The sequence below is a fragment of the Salvelinus namaycush genome, chromosome 12 (genome assembly GCF_016432855.1).
Source record: "Salvelinus namaycush isolate Seneca chromosome 12, SaNama_1.0, whole genome shotgun sequence".
In the NCBI taxonomy this organism is placed as follows: Eukaryota; Metazoa; Chordata; class Actinopteri; order Salmoniformes; family Salmonidae; genus Salvelinus; species Salvelinus namaycush.
Window position 1 is genome coordinate 31,730,364 of NC_052318.1, and position 18,156 is coordinate 31,748,519.

Below are 18,156 nucleotides of genomic sequence, written 5' to 3' on the forward strand. Positions count from 1 at the left end.
ATGTGATGTACTTGATGGTCTACCATGTCATAGTGCCTGAAGCTATTATTAATGTTATTGCTGGTGTCACTCTTCACAAAGCTGTGGAGATGATGGTGTGTTTGTGCATTAATACCTGATTGATGTGCCCATGCTTCTACATCTGCATTGGTTGCTCTTTGGGGGTTTAGGCTGGGTTTCTTTATAAACATTGGGACAACTGCTGATATAAAAGGGCTTTATAAATTTGATTGATTGTACTCATGGCAAGCTGTTCCTCTCATAATTCCTCTCTCTCTTGCTCTTCATGTCATCCCTTGATAATCCCCACCATCTGGGTCTCAAACCCACAGCTCGTGTGTTCTGACGTGACCACTGAGCTGAAAGAGCAAATACACACACACACACACACACAAATAGATCAGAGCAGATGAGAGAATGACAGATTACACCGTTACACCTACAAACTCTGTTGTCTGGACACGTGATATCTGCCAGCAGTCAACGGGTTAATGCTGTCATCCCTGTGACCTCTAACCCAGACTCATGCCTGGTCCTGCAGATACTGACAGGAGACAAAAGATAGATGAATAAAGGGGAAACAGGAGCCGTGGTTACACCTTGCATTAACATGTGCTTGTGGTCATCCGATCAAGATGATTCGATAACTATGGTAATAAAATGTCTCTTATATTCCCATAGTGTCCGTATTGTGACCAGATTCCCTGGTCCTTCCCTGTATGCAAATTAATCCACCTGCCTTGGACCTTCCTTAAGATACAAGCTGTATACAGTAAATCAACAGAAAACAGCACACTTTTATAGTCAATAGATTTACACATTATTACAGCCTATATTTGTTATCCAACGAGTTAAGACTGGGCATAATATGCTACTGTCTCAATATCCTCGACCTGTCCACAGCTGTACAAATAAATATTATTTAATATATCCTTATATTTTAAAAACAGTAAAACGGCTTTGTATGCCTAGGTACATTAGTTGTTTAGGGAGGTCTTAAGAAGGATTAGCATACCAAAAGTTTGTATTTTGAAGAACCTCTATGGTAACCTACAGCAAGACGCTTGGTCAAATTATGAAAATGGATTAAAGGAGCACGCATGTAAAGAAAATACTATGGCTTTATAAATGGATAAAGTGTAAATCCAAAGAGTCCTTCATATTGTATATCAAATTGGAGAGTGGCCTCGCTCATGCTTAGAGAACGCTATGCGCATCAGTTTGGACATATTCTGCACTTTATTGCTGGCAATTTGTCTGGAAAATGCTCAAAGATTCACAGAATAGAATATAACATAACATAATAAAATCTAAAAGGATTTCATTATATTCCATGATTCCGATTCTTATTTAGTATAGGCCTAAACAGTTTTACCAAGAAAAAAAAAAGTACATGCTGGGAGAACGACTGTGGTTTGGTTTCCTACAAATAATTGATTAGTGATAATTCAGTAACGGAGTCTCTTTCACTCATCGATGGTTGATAGACTGATATACTAGCATTACAGAATTTAAACTGAACTACAAATGTTTTGGGGATGCATGGAGTCATCATAGTCCGTCCCATGTATCCCCAATACATTTGTAGTTCGGACTATGATGGAGTCACAGCAGGAGAGGGCAGTGCATGACAAGTGTATGGCAAGGTATAATGTGTAGGCCAAATCTTTTGGGGGGATATGAATTTGGGTCCTAGTTCGGGTGGGTTATATACATTTAATAATGTTATTTCCGTGCCCTCAATCCTTCCCTTTACTAGTATGTATCTTCTGTCTTTGCAAGGGTTCGTTCTGAGTGAAAGGGGTTATAATTTGTTTGTTTTGTTATCATTATTGCTACCCCTCTTCTTGCTGAACAGTAGGAAGAGGAAAACACCTGTTCTGATGCCAGTTGTTCTAGTTTTCTATGTTCCTCTTTAGATAAATGTGTTTCTTGGAGAAAGGTGATATCACCTCCAGTTTTAACAATATTTTTTTCCTTCTTATGGGGCTATTAAGGCCATTTAAATTTTTATTCCGCCAGCCATTTAAATGTATACTGTAAGTATTGAGAACTCTTCCTAACTGGTGTTATTCTCTTTGTTTCTTGTAGTACCCCAAATGCATTGGTCTCCTCCCATTTCCACATAATATTGTATTTATTGTAGTTGTATTTGATCCGTTGCACGTATTTTTTTCCAGCATTGTCTTTATAAATTGTTTTGTTCGAACTGTACATCAAGACATTACCAAGCCAAAGGCTATTTAAAATCATGAATAAAATGACCTCCAACGGTGCTACCACTTCCCTTGGGTAGCATTTTTTCGTCACATAGATTCTAGGGCCCATAAGAAATTGGAACCCTTCCCTTGTGGTGTGACACTTACTGATTAGGGTGGGCATTCTATGTGTTATATTTCTTTGTTTTTGGCCGAATGTGGGTCCCAATCAGAGGCAGCTGTCTATCGTTGTCTCTGATTGGGAATCATACTTAGGCAGCCTTTTCCCACCTGTGTTTGTGGGTAGTTGTTTTCTGTTTTGTGTCTGTACCAGACAGAACTGTTTTGTTCTGTTTTGTTTCAGTGTTCAGTTTGAATAAATTATCATGAACATGTACCACGCTGCGCTTTGGTCCTCTTCTTCAGACGAGCGTTACACTTACAGCACAAAATCAGGTTAGCAGCAGTAAGCATTTCCTACCCTTTCACCTCAGTTGTAATATATCACTTTTGTACAATTATAGAAATAAATGACTGAATGCCTGAATTCCTTTCAAATTAGATAGATAATACACGTACTAATATAGGCACTTCATACAAAAATCTAATTAGCAGCAGTCAGTTGAAATTAAGCATTTAAGCAAACAGATATAATTTGACGTTATAGCATGAGATTCAATGTAGTCCGTGTTTCTGGTCATACCTCGTACCAATAATAATAAGTAGTATCAGAAGTAATGCAATTAATAGTGTTAGTAACCATAATATGAATCATGATAATATCAATAATGAGGATAATATTAATTGTAGTAATAACATCAATGAAAGTAATAGTAATAATAATAAATTATCATAATAAATAATGGTAACCATATTGGTAGTACAAATGATCATATCATTGATAATAGATAAGACGATTTGGTGTAGGACAGAGTGCATTCACAAAGTATTTAGAGCCCTTGACCTTTTCCACATTTTGATACATTACAGCCTTATTCTAAAATGTATTAAATAAATGTTTTCCCTCAGCAATCTACACACAATACCCCATAATGTGAAAGCAAAAAACGTTTTTAGAAATTGTTACAAACTTGTTTAAAAAAAAAACGGAAATATGACATTTGCTCAGTACTTTGTTGAAACACCTTTGGCAGCGATGACAGCCTCAAGTTTTTTGGGGTATGACGCAAGCTCGGCACACCTGTATTTGGGGAGTTTCTCACATTCTTCTCTGCAGATCCTCTCAAGCTCTGTCAGGTTGGATGGGGAGCGTCGCTGCACAGCTATTTTCAGGTCTTTCCAGAGATGTTCAATTGGGTTCAAGTCTGGGCTCTGGCTGGGCCACTCAAGGACATTCAGAGACTTGTTCCGAAGCCACTCCTGCGTTACCTTGGCTGTGTGCTTAGGGTCGTTGTCCTGTTGGAAGGTGAACCTCCAGCCCAGTCTGAGGTGCTGAGTGCTCAGGAGCAGGTTTTCATCAAGGATCTCTCTGTACTTTGCTCCATACATCTTTTTCTCGATCCTGACGAGTCTCCAAGTCCATGCCGCTGAAAAACATCCCCGCAGCATGAAGCTGTTACCACCATGCTTCACCGTAGGGATGGTGCCAGGTTTCCTCCAGATGTGACGCTTGGAATTTAGGGCAAAAAGTTCAATCTTGGTTTCAGCAGACCAGAGAATCTTGTCCTTTAGGTGCCTTTTGGAAAACTCCAAGCGATATGTCATGTGCATTTTACTGAGGAGTGGCTTCCGTCTGGCCACTCTACCGTAAAGGCCTGATTGGTGGAGTGCTGCAGAGATGGTTGTCCTTCTGGAAGGTTCTCCCATCTCCACAGAGGAACTCTGGAGCTCTGTCAGAGTGACCATCGGGTTCTAGTTACCTCTCTGACCAAGGCCCTTCCTCCCCTGATTGCTCAGTTTAGCCAGCTGGCCAGCTCTAGGAGGAGTCTTGGTGATTCCAAACTTCTTCCATTTAAGAATGATGGAGGCCACTGTGTTCTTGGGGACCTTCAATGCTTCAGAAATTGTTTGGTACCCTTTCCCAGATCTGTGCCTCTGACATGCACTGTCAACTGTGGGACCATATATAGACAGGTGTGTGCCTTTCCAAATCATGTCCAATCAACTGGATTCATCACAGGTGAACTCCAATCAAGTTGTAGAAACATCTCAAGGATGATCAATGGAAACAGGATGCACCTGAGCTTCATTTCAAGTCTTATAGCAAAAGGTCTGAATACTTATGTAAATAAGGTATTTATTTTAATATATATATATCAACTTTTCGCTTTGTTATTATGAGGTATTGTGTGTAGATTGAATACATTTTTTCCTCATCAATTTTAGAATAAGGCTGTAACGTAACAAAGTGGAAAAAGTCAAGGGGTCTGATGACTTTCCGAATCCACTGTATGTACAAAAGTATGTGGACACCCCTTCAAATTAGTGGATTCGGCTATTTCAGCCACACTCGTTGCTGCCAGGTGTTTAAAATGGAGCACACAGCCATGCAATCTCCATATACATTGGCAGTAGAATGGCCTTACTGAAGAGCTCAGTGACTTTCAACGTGGCACTGAAATAGGATGCTACCTTTCCAACAAGTCAGTTCATCAAATTTCTGCCCTGCTAGAGTTGCCCCGGTCAACTGTTAGTGCTGTTATTGTGAAGTGGAAACATCTAGGAGTAACAACAACTCAGCCACGAAGTGGTAGGCAACACAAGCTCACAGAATGGGACTGAAGCGTGTAGCTCATAAAGAAATTGCCTGTCCTCGGTTGCAAAACTCACTACCGAGTTCCAAACTGACACTGGAAGCAACGTCAGCCCAAGAACTGTTTGTTGGGTTTCCATTGCCGAGCAGTCGCTCACACGCCTAAGATCACCATGTGCAATTCCAAGGGAACACTGCTTGCCCCAATACACAGTGCCAACTGTAAAGTTTGGTGGAGGAGGATTAATGGTCTGAGGCTGTTTTTCATGGTTTGGGCTAGGCCCCTTAGTTCCAGTGAAGGGAAAGCTTAATACTACAGCATACAATGACATTCTAGACGATTCTGTGCTTCCAACTTTGTGGCAACAGTTTGGGGAAGGCCCTTTGCTGTTTCAGCATGACAATGCCGCTGTGTACAAAGCAAGGTCCATTCATAAATGGTTTGTCTAGATCAGTGTGGAAGAACTTGACTGGCCTGCACAGAGCCCTGACCTCAACTCCATCGAACACCTTTGGGATGAATTGGAACGCCGACTGCGAGCCAGGCCTAATCACCAGTGCCCAACCTCACTAATGCTCTTGTGGCTGAATGTAAGCAAGTCCCCGCAGCTATGTTTCAACATCTAGTGGAAAGCCTTCCCAGAAGAGTGGAGGCTGTTATAGCAGCAAATGGGGGACCATCTCCATATTAATGCCCATGATTTTGGAATGAGATGTTCGATGAGCAGGTGTCCACATACTTTTGGTCATGTAGTGTATGTTACGTACTATGGTTAGGGGTAACGTTTAAAGTTATGGTTAGTGATAGTGATCTAAAAAATGATTTGTGGTTAGAAAGCTTGTTAATTATGTCCAGATAGTGATGACCCAGAGCCATAGTAAATGAGGTCCAGGCTTCTGAAACTACCATTAGTTGATCCCAAAGTTCTTGTGTGTGTGTGTGCATGTGTTTGTGTCTGTGTGAGTGTGTGTGTGTTTCCAGTTGCTAGAGGAGAGCGAGTTGAGTGAAGGGCATGAGCAGGATTAATCATGTCATGGTAAAACTTGCACTCCTGTAGATCTGTAATAATTGGATGGTGAAACTTGCATCCAGCCAACCAGAAAAGCAAGGCGAAGCATTTCAGGTGTTCTTTAAAGTAAGCACAATACTTGTCCTGTAAGGAAACAGTATTTTTTTTAAATTTAGCCTAGGCATTTAGAATTGTGGAGTGGAGCTTTAATGTTACACAATGACATCACGTTCCACGAGGTACCTTCAAAATTACTCTGCAATCATAATTTAACCAAAAAACACTGTTTCCATTATTTGTCGCAATAATGAAAGTTTGACAAAAGAAAAATCTACCCCTGATGAACAGATAACATTTTTGTCGATCTTTAGAACATTTCTCCTATAGCTGCTATTTCTATTTCTCTTTTATTTAACTAGGCAAGTCAGTGAAGAACAAATTCTTAGTTACAATGACTGCCTACACCGGCCAAACCAATTGTGCGCCACCCTATGGTACTCCCAATCACGGCCGGTTGTGATACAGCTTGGATTTGAACCAGGGTGTCTGTAGTGGCACCTCAAGACCTGAGATGCAGTGCCTTAGACCGCTGCGCCACTCGGGAGCTCAAATGTTGCAATGTATTTTTGTTGCAACATTGCTTTTGTGAAATAGATCTGGGTCAATGGAAACCTTCCTACTGACAGTAACTCAATAAGCCATGTCAGCTAACAATTTGTAGATTGGTAGTTAGTCTAGCCAGCTATCTAAACTTGTAGTAATCATGGCTGTATACCGACAAGGCACGCAGGGCACGTGCCCAGGGGCCTTGACCTCCAGGGGGCCCTCATTGATTTCGTTAGTCATTGTTAACATGGCATAAGTTATGGCAGGGTTTTTTTATTGCAGGAAATTAGCTTTTCAACTGCAAACATTTTTCGACAAACAACTGCAAAGAGATTTGCAGGAAATTAGCTGTAAAAATGCTAATTATTTGTCTCTGCACCATGGCAAAATAAGTAGAATTGTATGAAAAGTTTTGTAAAATTGCAAAATGTTCTCTCCGCCACATAGCACGAGAGGCTCTAACTATTTTTGACTTATAGGTGACACTGTCTTCAATTCCTATGCATAAATACAATCTATTAATTTAAATAAAAAGCTGTGAATTAGCATACTGAAGGAGCTACTCACCGAGGTATGATGCCTTATGGCTACAAATACCACATTATACGGATTAGGGAAATGATGGAGTAGCTACTCAAGTCCTTAAAGCACTGCAAAGGAGCCATGATGTCCCTCCTGTACTTTTAGACTACACTCTTAGAAATAAAGGTGCTATCTAGAACCTAAAAGGGTTATTCGGCTGTCCACATAGGAGAACCCTTTGAAGAACCATTTTTGGTTCTTGGTAGAACCCTTTTGAGTTACATGTAGAACCCTTTACACAAAGAGTTCTAAATGGAACCCAAAAGAGTTCTACATGGAACCAAAAAGGATTCTACCTGGAACCAGGTATGGGGACAGCCAAATAACCCTTTTTTCTAAATGTGTAGATGTAGACTATTGGAAATGACACAGCATGGTGCCAATAAATACTTCATCTTTGTCACTGCTGTTGATGGATAAGTTGGATTGATGTTAAGGCAACTTGATCAAGGACAGTAAATCCCTTGTATAGTGTTTCAGCAACTGTACAGACAGAAGGTTAACGGGATTTCATTTTATGTGACAGAACAAGCTAGTATAGTGTAGAGATTCATTGTACCATCTAAACCGTTGTGAAATATATTTTCCATTAACAAAAATAATGTATTGTCAGCAGTTTGAAGCTGATGTACGAAACAGAAAGTAAAACTTAAGAATGGGAAGCATTGAAATAGCGCACATAGAACAGATCTACCACTTCTTAGACTTGCTTTCATTCACAATGACATATTTATAACACCACATTTCTATGTGAATTGGGTCAGGTTGCCCAAAAAGTTACATATTGCAGCTTTAACTGTGTAATGTGAGATGGGAAAACTGTGGAACCTAACTACAACTAGAACCCAGAGTTGTTGGTCTAGTCATGGGCTAGGTGTCAGGCATTGAGGTTATGGGATGAACGCTATGTGATAAAAGGGGTAGACTTACAGTGATACCCTGGTTGACAGATGTGGTTGGTACTTTAGCCAAGTCCTCTCGTTGGTTGACATGCGATCCATGTTGTATGTAGAGGATATTAAACCTTGTCAGGTAGCCTGGCGCTTAAGAGCGTTGGGTCAATAACTGAAAGGTAGTTGGTTCAAATCCCTGAGCCGGCAAGGTGGAAAAATCTGCTGTTCTGCCCTTGAGCAAGGCAGTTAATCCCCACTACAACTACTCCTCGGGCACCGATGATGCTGATTCAGAGGGGTTGGGTTAAATGCTGAAGACATAATTTGGGTGAATCCATTCAGTTGTGCAACTGACTAGGCATCTGCTTTCCATCTATGACACGTACACATGTACAGTGTACAATGCAGATGGATAATCACGCTAGCAATGCCCTCATGCCCACACCAGCTGTAATAACATTAACCATCCCAGCTAGCACATTTGGTTCCTAGGAAGTTGTGGCAACGTACGTTTTTGGTTTCTCATTGGTGCTGGGAACGAGGCCATACGTTTCCTGACCAGTAAAACTGAAGTGAAAATGTCTCTTGTTCTGGAAACATACATTTTTAGGTTGTAGGGAGGTTCTGAGAGCATTTTAGTATGGTTCCCTGAACATTCTCCTGGGAAGTTTTATTAACGTTCTGAAAATGGAAATTATAGGTTATTTGAAGGTAATAAAATAACGTTCTGAGAACATCTTTCAATAAGACTTTTAAAAGCACTGCTAGTTTGGGTTAACTGTTTTGAACTCCAAGCACAGACAGGACAGAGGAAAATTAATTTGCTTCGGCATTAACCATCATCAAACACTTTCTTTTTATTGTGATTTGATTTGATTTATTAAAATTCCCACAGAAGAATGTTACTAACATTCTCTTAACTACTCAATTAAATGTAAAGTAATGAAATACCAAGATTTTTTTTCCCCCAAGTTCCTTATGAGGATACTGTTCCAAAGCCAAGCAGATATCCTGCACCATTCCCATAAAATTGTGGGAGGGTTGTATACAAAATATCCATAGGACAACCACACTCACCAAGTGCTAAGAAACACAGTTCTCAATGTTATGTGCTAGCTGGGATTTGCCTGTTTTTCGAATTTCTCTCTCTCACACAAACACACGCATGCATTGTTTGAGAATAAGTGCCTGTACAATCTTTGGCAGTAGTAGGTGTATCAAATAAAATGTTATTGGTCACATGCGCCGAATACAACAGTGAAATGCTAACTTACGAGCCCATTCCCAACAGTGCAGGGTTAAAAAGTAAGACAAATTTGATAAAGGAAAGATTAACACAAAAACAATGAGGCTATATACAAGGAGTACCAGTACCAAGTCAATGGGCAGGGGTACGAGGTAGTTGAGGTAATGCAGTACGTGGGTAGGGGTAAAAGTGACAAGGCAGTCAGAATATATAAACGAAGTAGCAGCAGCATGCGTAAAGTGTGTCTGTGTGTCATCGGCAAACGTAATGATGGTGTTGGAGTCGTGAGCGGCCACGCATTCGTGGGTGAACAGGGAGTACAGGAGGGGACTGAGCATGCACCCCTGAGGGGCCCCCCTGTTGAGGGTCAGCGTAGGTGATGTGTTGTTGTCTACCCTCACCAACTGGGGGCAGCCCATCAGGACGTCCAGGATCTATTTGCAGAGGGAGGTGTTCAGTCCCAGGGTCCTTGGCTTAGTGATGAGCTTGGAGGGCACTATGGTGTTGAATGCTGAGTGGTTGTCAATGAACAGCATTCTCGCGTAGGTGTTCCTTTTGTCCAGGTGGGAAAGGGCAGTGTTGACTGCAATAGAGATTGCGTCATCTGTGGATCTTTTAGGGCGGTATGCAAATTGGAGTGGGTCCAGTGTTTTTGGGACGATGGTGTTGATGTGAGCCATGACCAGCCTTTCAAGGCTACAAATGTGAGTGCTATGGGGCGGTAGTCATTTAGACAGGTTACCTTGTTGTTCTTAGGCACAGGGACTATGGTGGTTTGCTTGAAATATGTAGGTATTCCAGACTTGGTCAGAGAGAGGTTGAAAATGTCAGTGAAGACACTTGCCAGCTGGTCAGCGCATGCTCCGAGTACACGTCCTTGTAATCCATCTGACTCTGTGGCCTTGTGAATGCTAACCTGTTTAAAGGTCTTACTCACATCGGCTACAGAGAGCGTGATCACACAGTCGTCTGGAATAGCTGGTGCTCGCACACATGGTTCAGTGTTGCTTGCCTCGAAGGGAGCATAGAAGGCATTTAGCTCGTCTGGTAGGCTCACGTCACTGGGCAGATCTTGGCTGGGTTCCCCGTTGTGTAGAGACAAAGAGTGTGTCGAAAATGTTTTGCTATCGGTGGTGTAGTGCCAGATAGAGCGTGGCTGTGCTGCACTTTGCTGTCTGCAGTAGGAAGTGAATGGACAGGCATTTAGCAGCTCTAGATGGACACACTATCTCATTTACTGTTTATAATTACCTACCTGCTTATCTCCTCCCCTCTCCTCCCTTCTCCAACGTCTCTCCATCATTTCTCTCCAGAGCGTTCAGTAATTACCTCCTTCCCTCCATACCTTTCTCTCTGTCTTTCCTCATCTTACCCTAAAGTCACTCCTAATTTACTACTCCATGTTTATCACTCCAATATTTCCCCTTTCTGTCTCCATCCATTTCCCTCAATACTCTCTCTCTCTCATCCTCTGTTTGTCTGTCTCTGTCTCTTTCTTTCTTATTCTATCTCTCTCTCTCTGCCTGTCTGTCTCTCTGTGTCTATCTGTCAAATTGAATTTCTAATTAAATTCACATGAGATTGCAATTGTATTGTTTATTTGTTTGTTTGTTTGTTGCCAAACCAATTCCAAATATAACTGGGCCTCAATAAGCTGTCCCAAACCCAACAGCAACTCTTCCAACAAAGGCTTGAGAGACTGCAGGATTCTCCCACCACTTCCGTCAATGAATTAATAATTAACGTTCCTACATATACACTGAACAAAAATATCAACGCAACATGAAACTATTTAAAAGATTTTACTGAGTTACAGTTCATATAAGGAAATCGGTCAATTGAAATAAATCCATTAAGGCCTAATCTATGGATTTCACATGACTGGGAATACAGATATGCATCTGTTGGTCACATATACCTTAACAAAAGGTAGGGGCGTGGTCTGCGGTTGTGAGGCCGGTTGGACGTACTGACAAATTCTCTAAAACGACGTCGGAGGTGGCTTGTGGTAGAGAAATGAACATTCAATTCTCTGGCAACAGCTCTGGTGGACATTCCTGCAGTCAGCATGCCAATTGCACACTCCCTCAAAATGTTTGACATCTGTGGCATTGTGTTGTGTGACAAACCTGCACATTTTAGAGTGGCATTTTATTGTCCCCAGCACAAGGTATGCCACGCCTGTCAGCTGGATGGAACATCCTGGAAAAGGAGAAATGCTCACTAACAGGGATGTAAACAAATTAGTGCACAACATTTGAGAGAAGTAAGCTTTTTGAGTGTATGGAAAATGTCTTGTTCAGTTTTGGAAGGAGGCTAACCAAAGTTACTGTAACATTATCAAATGTAATGGTTGTAGTGAGTCATGCATGGAGGACCAGACATACATGTAGGCTAGCTTTGGAATCATTTAGTGGATTACAAGGTACCACTTAGGTTAATCAAGCTGGGATGCTGTTGAGTCAATTTGCCCCATTCCTTTGAGGAACTGAGGCTTGAATTAGAATAATAATGAAGGTTGTGAGTGATGTGGATTTAATGTGGTTCCTTAAGTTCTGCTAGGCTTTACTTACTGTGCTTACAACTCACTCTCTCTCTCTCTCTGACAGTGTGTCTGGGTGCTCATGGGAGATATGCTCAGAAGTTGTTGACTGATTTGTTCGCTAACTACACCAACGCTCTGAGACCGGTGGAGGACACAGACCACATCATCAACGTCACACTGCAGATCACCCTCTCACAGATCATTGACATGGTAACACACACAAAAACATATATACAAATGCATACATACACAAGGTCACCACGATGACCCCACATGCACTACTTATCCTCTGTATAGGCCTCCACTGATACTGTTTTGCCTGCAGGATGAGCGTAACCAGATCCTGACCACGTACCTGTGGATCCGGATGGTGTGGACGGACGCCTACCTCACTTGGAAGAAGGAGGACTACGATGGTCTCGATACCATCCGCATACCTAGTAGTTATGTGTGGAGGCCTGATATTGTCCTATATAACAAGTAGGTCTGGCTGGTATTGAGACACATCGGTTCTTCCTGCACGGGTTTGGTGTCCTCTTCCTCACACTCCTTTTCCTCACCCTCCTCTGCTATGGACACGAGCTGGACACCCTAGATGCTGTTACTCAGGGGGTGTCAAGGCAACAGGTGTGCTTCTGATGCTCATCACAGTGTATTGGAGCAGTAGTTTTTTCACTAGTGTCAGGGGTTCTTCCTGGTTAGCTCACGTAGACAGTACGGTTTCCTGGCACTAGTTATAATTTATGGCAATGTCAACCTGAAATGAAAAATAAATAGAACTAAAGACAAGGCTGGTCGCCTGTCTTTTCTAGTATGCGGTTTTTACGCTTGTTTATGGATACTAGTTGTTCTTGCCAAAACTAGCACCTGGATCTAGACGTACTGCTGTGCACAGGGTTTTGCATTGGGAAATACAGTATTAGTGGAATAGTCCTTCTATTTATTATTTCACAGTATCTTATTCTCCCTTTATTTTGTTATGTTTTAATCTCTATTTGTTGTAATTACAACACACAACTGAATCAGTAATCCCTTTAGGATGGGCTTGACTTGAACATGTTCTATATCATTTTTTCCAGAGATTATATCTGGACAGGTGTGAGGGTTGTGTGTTACATGAAACTCACAATAATCCCCTTCTTGAGCTAACACTCTACCTGTTTACATTTTGAATCCCTGTTGGAGGAAGGTTGGTAGCAGGGGGATGCCACAGAATGCAGATTAAGTTCCTAAAATATGGTTCCTGAGAAAATTCCAACTTTGAGGGTGGTGACTATTAAAGTTCTATGTTCATTCCAGTCCCTGTGATCAAGGTCAGAAATGTAGTGAGAGTGTTGAGTGTAGGAGTTGGCTATGAGAGGAGGGCTCCACTCCTGCCCTCCCCACTCTCTTTGCGCCTCGAACATCACCTTTCAATCATCCTGCCTGACCATCATGACATCCTTTATCTCTCTGTGAGTCATTCAGGTTTCCTGTCATTAACTGTCATTAACCCTCTCATCTGCCTCTTTAACCACTCCGTCTGTCTGTCTGTCTGTCTGTCTGTCTGTCTGTCTGTCTGTCTGTCTGTCTGTGTCTGTCTGTCTGTCTGTCTGTCTGTCTGTCTGTCTGTCTGTCTGTCTGTCTGTCTGTCTGTCTGTCTGTCTGTCTGTCTGTCTGTCTGTCTGTCTGTCTGTCTGTCTGTCTGTCTGTCTGTCTGTCTGTCTGTCTGTCATTAAGGTATTAGACACTCCATGCCCATCTTCCTTCCCTACATTTCTGCCCTCTGTCTTTTCCCAGTCACACCTCTAAAGAGTCTTTAGTCACTTGACAGTAAGTATATCTTTTCTTTTTTTCTTTAATATCAATTGTAGATAAGAAATCATTTTCTATGGTTTTAATTGCCTTCTTTGTTCGCCAATGAATTCCTCACACACTCTTTCCCCTGCCTCTTCTCCCTCCCTCCGTCTCTCCTCCTCCCATCATCCCTTTGCTATTTCTCCCCCATATACACTCCCCCCTCTTTCCAAACTCCCTACTCCTCCTTCTCCCTTCCCTCCCTCTCACCTCTTACCCATACACTCTCCATTCCCCCCCCCTCTCAGTGCTGATGACCAGTTCTCCAGCTCTATGGAGACCAACGTGGTGATCCGTAACGACGGACAGATCATGTGGGACCAGCCAGCCATCAGTAAGAGCTCGTGCTCCGTGGACGTGTCCTTCTTCCCGTTTGATGCCCAGCAGTGTCGCCTAACCTTCGGCTCCTGGACACACAACGGCAACCAGATGGACCTGGTCAACGCCCTGGACAGCGCTGACCTGGCCGACTTTGTGGCCAACGTAGAGTGGGAGGTCAGATTGATTAGTTTATTTTGCCACTTTTCTATCCTTTATTTATACCAATGCTTTTGCTGCTGTTTATACAGGCAAAGCCTGATCTTTATTCCCTTTTTGCACTTTATTGATTGAAAACACTTTTGCATTTGTAAGACTGTCTTATCTTGATGTTTTTTTTACACTGAACAAAACTATAATTGCAACATGTAAAGTGTTGGTCCCAGGTTTCATGAGCTGAAATAAAACATTTTCCATACACACAAAAAGCTTTTTATCTCTGCACAAATTATGTTTAATTTTGTGCACAAATTTGTTTACATCCCTGTTAGTGAGCATTTCTTCTTTGCCAAGATAATCCATCCACCTGACAGGTGTGGCATATCAAGAAGCAGATTAAATGGCATGATCATTACACATGTGCACCTTGTACTGGGGACAATAAAAGGCCGCTCTAAAACATTTTGTCACACAACACAATGCCACAGATGTCTCAAGTTTTTAGGGATCATGCAATTGCCATGCTGACTGCAGGAATGTCCACCAGAGCTGTTGCCAGAGAATTTAATGTTAATTTCTCTACCATAAGCCACCTCCAATATCATTTTAGACTATGTGGCAGTACGTCCAACCGGCCTCACAAACATAGACCACGTGTATGGTGTCATGTGGGCGAGCGGTTTGCTGATGTCAACATTGTGAACAGAGTGCCCCATAGTGGCAGGCATAAGCTATGGACAATGAACACAATTGCATTTTATTGATAGCAATTTGAATGTACAGAGATACCGTGACGAGATCCAAGAGTATGTACATGCCAGTCAAGTTCTTCCACACCGATCTCAGCTAACTATTTCTGTATGGACCTTGCTTTGTACACGGTGGCATTGTCATGCTGAAACAGGAAAGGGCCTTCACCAAACTGTTGCCACAAAGCTGGAAGCAAAGAATGGTCTAGAATGTAATTTTATGCTGTAGTGTCAAGATTTCCCTTCACTGGAACTAAGGAGCCTAGCCCATGAAAAACAGCACCAGACAAGTATTCCTCCTCCACTGAACTTTACAGTTGGCAATATGCATTCGGGAATGTAGTGTTCTACTGTCATCCGCCAAACCCAGATTCATCAGTCGGACTGCCAGATATTGAAGCGTGATTCAGTGTTTCCACTACTCCAAAGTCCAATGGTGGTGAACTTTACACCACTCCAGCAGACGCTTGGCATTGCGCATGGTGATCTTAGGCTTGTATGTGGCTGCTTGGCCATGGAAACTCATTTCATGAAGCTCCCGACAAACAGTTTCCAGAGGCAGTTTGGAACTTGGTAGTGAGTGCTGCAACCGAGGCCAGAAATGTTTTTATTATGAGCTACACGCTTTAGCACTCGGCAGTCCCGTTCTGTGAGCTTGTGTTGCCTACCACTTCGCGGCTGAGCCGTTGTTTCTCCTAGACCTTTCCACTTCACAATAACAGCACTTACAGTTGACTGGGGCAGCTCTAGCAAGGCAGAAATTTAACAAACTGACTTGTTGGAAAGGTCTGCCACATTGAAAGTAACTGAGCTATCAGTAAGGACATTCTACTGCCAATGTTTCCCTATGGAGATTGCATGGCTGTGTGCTCGATTTTATATACCTGTCAGCAATGGGTGTTGCTGAAGTAGCTGAATCCACATACTTTGGTGTATACAGTGTACGTGTGTTCGTAGACCCCTAGACTACCCCAGGGCACGCATTTCTATTCTTTTCCATGCTATCCTAACAACAGGTTCTGGGTATGCCAGCCAAGAAGAATGTGATCCTGTATGGCTGCTGCTCAGACCCCTATCCAGACATCACCTACACCCTGCACCTGAAACGCAGAGCCTCCTTCTACATCTTCAACCTACTCATCCCCTGTATGATGATCTCCTTCCTGGCCCCTCTGGGCTTCTACCTGCCGGCTGACTCTGGGGAGAAAGTATCCCTGGGGGTCACTGTGCTGCTGGCCCTGACCGTGTTCCAGCTGCTGGTGGCAGAGAGCATGCCACCCTCGGAGAACGTACCACTCATAGGTGAGGGGCTTGGGGGTGTTAGAAAGAGAGAGAGGGGGGGGGAAGATATGGAGGAGGGAGGGAGAAAAAGAGAATGAGAAAGGGAGAGAGAAACAGCTTGCCAGCAATCAGAGAGAAAGAGACACATTAGAATATATGCTTTTCTCTGGGCTTTTGAGGTCATTTTATCTCCTTCTCCAACACTAACAGAGACTGACCAGCTCGCCTCAGAGACTTTTATAGATCTTCTTCTCCCATAAACTCGGGCAGAAATGTTTAGTGAATATTGAATGGGTCTTGCTCAGCACAATGTCCTCATACAGCCTCTCTCTGCTGCTCCATTTAACTGCCTGGAATAGTAGAGATGTGATACACAGCAGGGAGACCTTTATGAATACTGAATAAGCATATTTTCTATGTACATTCACTATATTATTCCATATTTTATTGTGATAGTATTGGGATGAGCAAAAAGCACTTATTACATTTGAATCAACTTTGAAATGCATGCAGAGTTAAACAAGAGTGTAGGCATTTTTGCAGTTGTATTTCAATACAGGAATGATTTGAGTTGTAGCATTTGTGTGTGCTTGGCTTAGAGAGCTGCTGTACTAAATTGTGTTGGTGTATGTAGGATAATGTTGATGTAATGGTACAGAGGCCAGGCAAGTCGATATTGACTGTCCAGATAATTTAATGTGCTGCAATCACAGCTTGATAACCTATACCCTGCCTTCTCTCTCTGGAGCAATTATGCGTGTCTGTCTATTTAACACTGTCTAGAATCCTGCAAGGCAGTGATGTTATGTTAGCCAATGTACACCATTACATTGAATGATTATGTTTGAATGTTGAGTTGTTATACATGGAATAGACTGTATTGCGGATCACTATTTCTCCACAGGGAAGTACTACATTGCTACCATGACGATGATCACCGCATCGACCGCCCTGACTATCTTCATCATGAATATCCATCACTGTGGTCCGGAGGCGCGTCCTGTCCCTGAGTGGGCCCGCCGCTTCATCCTGCACTACCTGGCACGGATCTGCTTCGTCTTCGAGGTGGGAGAGAACTGCTTCACTGGCACCCCCAAGAAACAGGCCCCGCCTGAGCCCCCACCCGACCACAATAGCAACCCCCAAACTAGAGGTACTAACTGGGATGTGAACGGGCAGGCCTGGGGAGGCATGGAAGAGAGGGGTGAAGAGGAAGTGGGATGGGTGGGCGTAAAGACACCGGAAGAGAAAGAGGAGGGGAATAGACTGGATGTGAAAAAAGGGTCATACCAAATGTTTGAGCCCAGTAGGTGGAAAGACGACCTGTTTGTAAGTATAGATGCAGAAGAGGAGGAGGAGGGAGCAGCAGGAGGAGAGGCAGAAAGAGAGAAACATTTCAGAGGGAAAATTGGGTGCATGGGAGGGGCAGAGGAAAAAAGAGGCAAAGGTGGAGGAGGAGAGAGAGGAGGTGCAAGAGGAGGAGGAGAGAGAGGCTGTGTGGAAGGAGGAGGAGAAAGAAGGAAAGGATCATTAGGAGGCGCAGAGGCTAGGGGTAGGAGGGAGGTGATGGTGAGCGTCCAGTGTGTGTGTCAGCACCAGGCGCTCCGCAGGAACATCGAGTACATCGCCAGCTGCTATCATGACCAGCGTTCCACTCAGAGACGTACGGGTGAGTGGAGGAAGGTGGCCAAGGTCATGGACCGACTCTTCATGTGGCTCTTCTTTATCATGGTCTTCCTCATGAGCTTCCTCATTATAGGCAAGGCCGTCTGAGTACTTGCAGAGAGAAGAGGGAGAAGACTCCAGGTACAAGTGACCCTCAGGCACAGATCTAAGATCAGATCCTACCCTTCCCAAATGCTGACCTTAACCATTAAGGGGGATCCCAAACTGACCTTAGATCAGTGTCTAATGGTAACTTTATCCTACTCCGAGGGGCAGTAGGCCAACTAAACCATTCAGAGTTTACCACGGGAGATACTGTGTGTGGGTTTTTGTACGTATACTAGCTGTTTATATT

General features: G+C 43.0%; 1 protein-coding gene across 1 annotated transcript; it reads left to right on the forward strand.

Annotated features, from left to right (window-relative positions):
* The first annotated feature begins 1,596 nt into the window (after positions 1-1,596).
* LOC120057467 (neuronal acetylcholine receptor subunit alpha-10-like) lies at positions 1,597-17,909 on the forward strand. Its single transcript, XM_039006077.1, has 6 exons — positions 1,597-1,646; positions 11,811-12,003; positions 12,119-12,273; positions 13,878-14,124; positions 15,872-16,157; positions 17,041-17,909. The coding sequence occupies exons 1-6, from the start codon at positions 1,597-1,599 to the stop codon at positions 17,907-17,909; spliced, it is 1,800 nt and encodes a 599-aa protein (XP_038862005.1).
* Positions 17,910-18,156: the final 247 nt, after the last annotated feature.

Excerpts from the sequence above, each read along its gene's own strand:
- LOC120057467 (XM_039006077.1), top strand. The coding sequence starts at position 1,597 with ATGATGGAGTCACAGCAGGAGAGGGCAGTGCATGACAAGTGTATGGCA. Across the intron at positions 1,647-11,810 it reads CATGACAAGTGTATGGCAAG|GCTTTACTTACTGTGCTTAC; the intron begins GTATAATGTGTA and ends AAGTTCTGCTAG. Across the intron at positions 16,158-17,040 it reads GGAGAACGTACCACTCATAG|GGAAGTACTACATTGCTACC; the intron begins GTGAGGGGCTTG and ends ATTTCTCCACAG.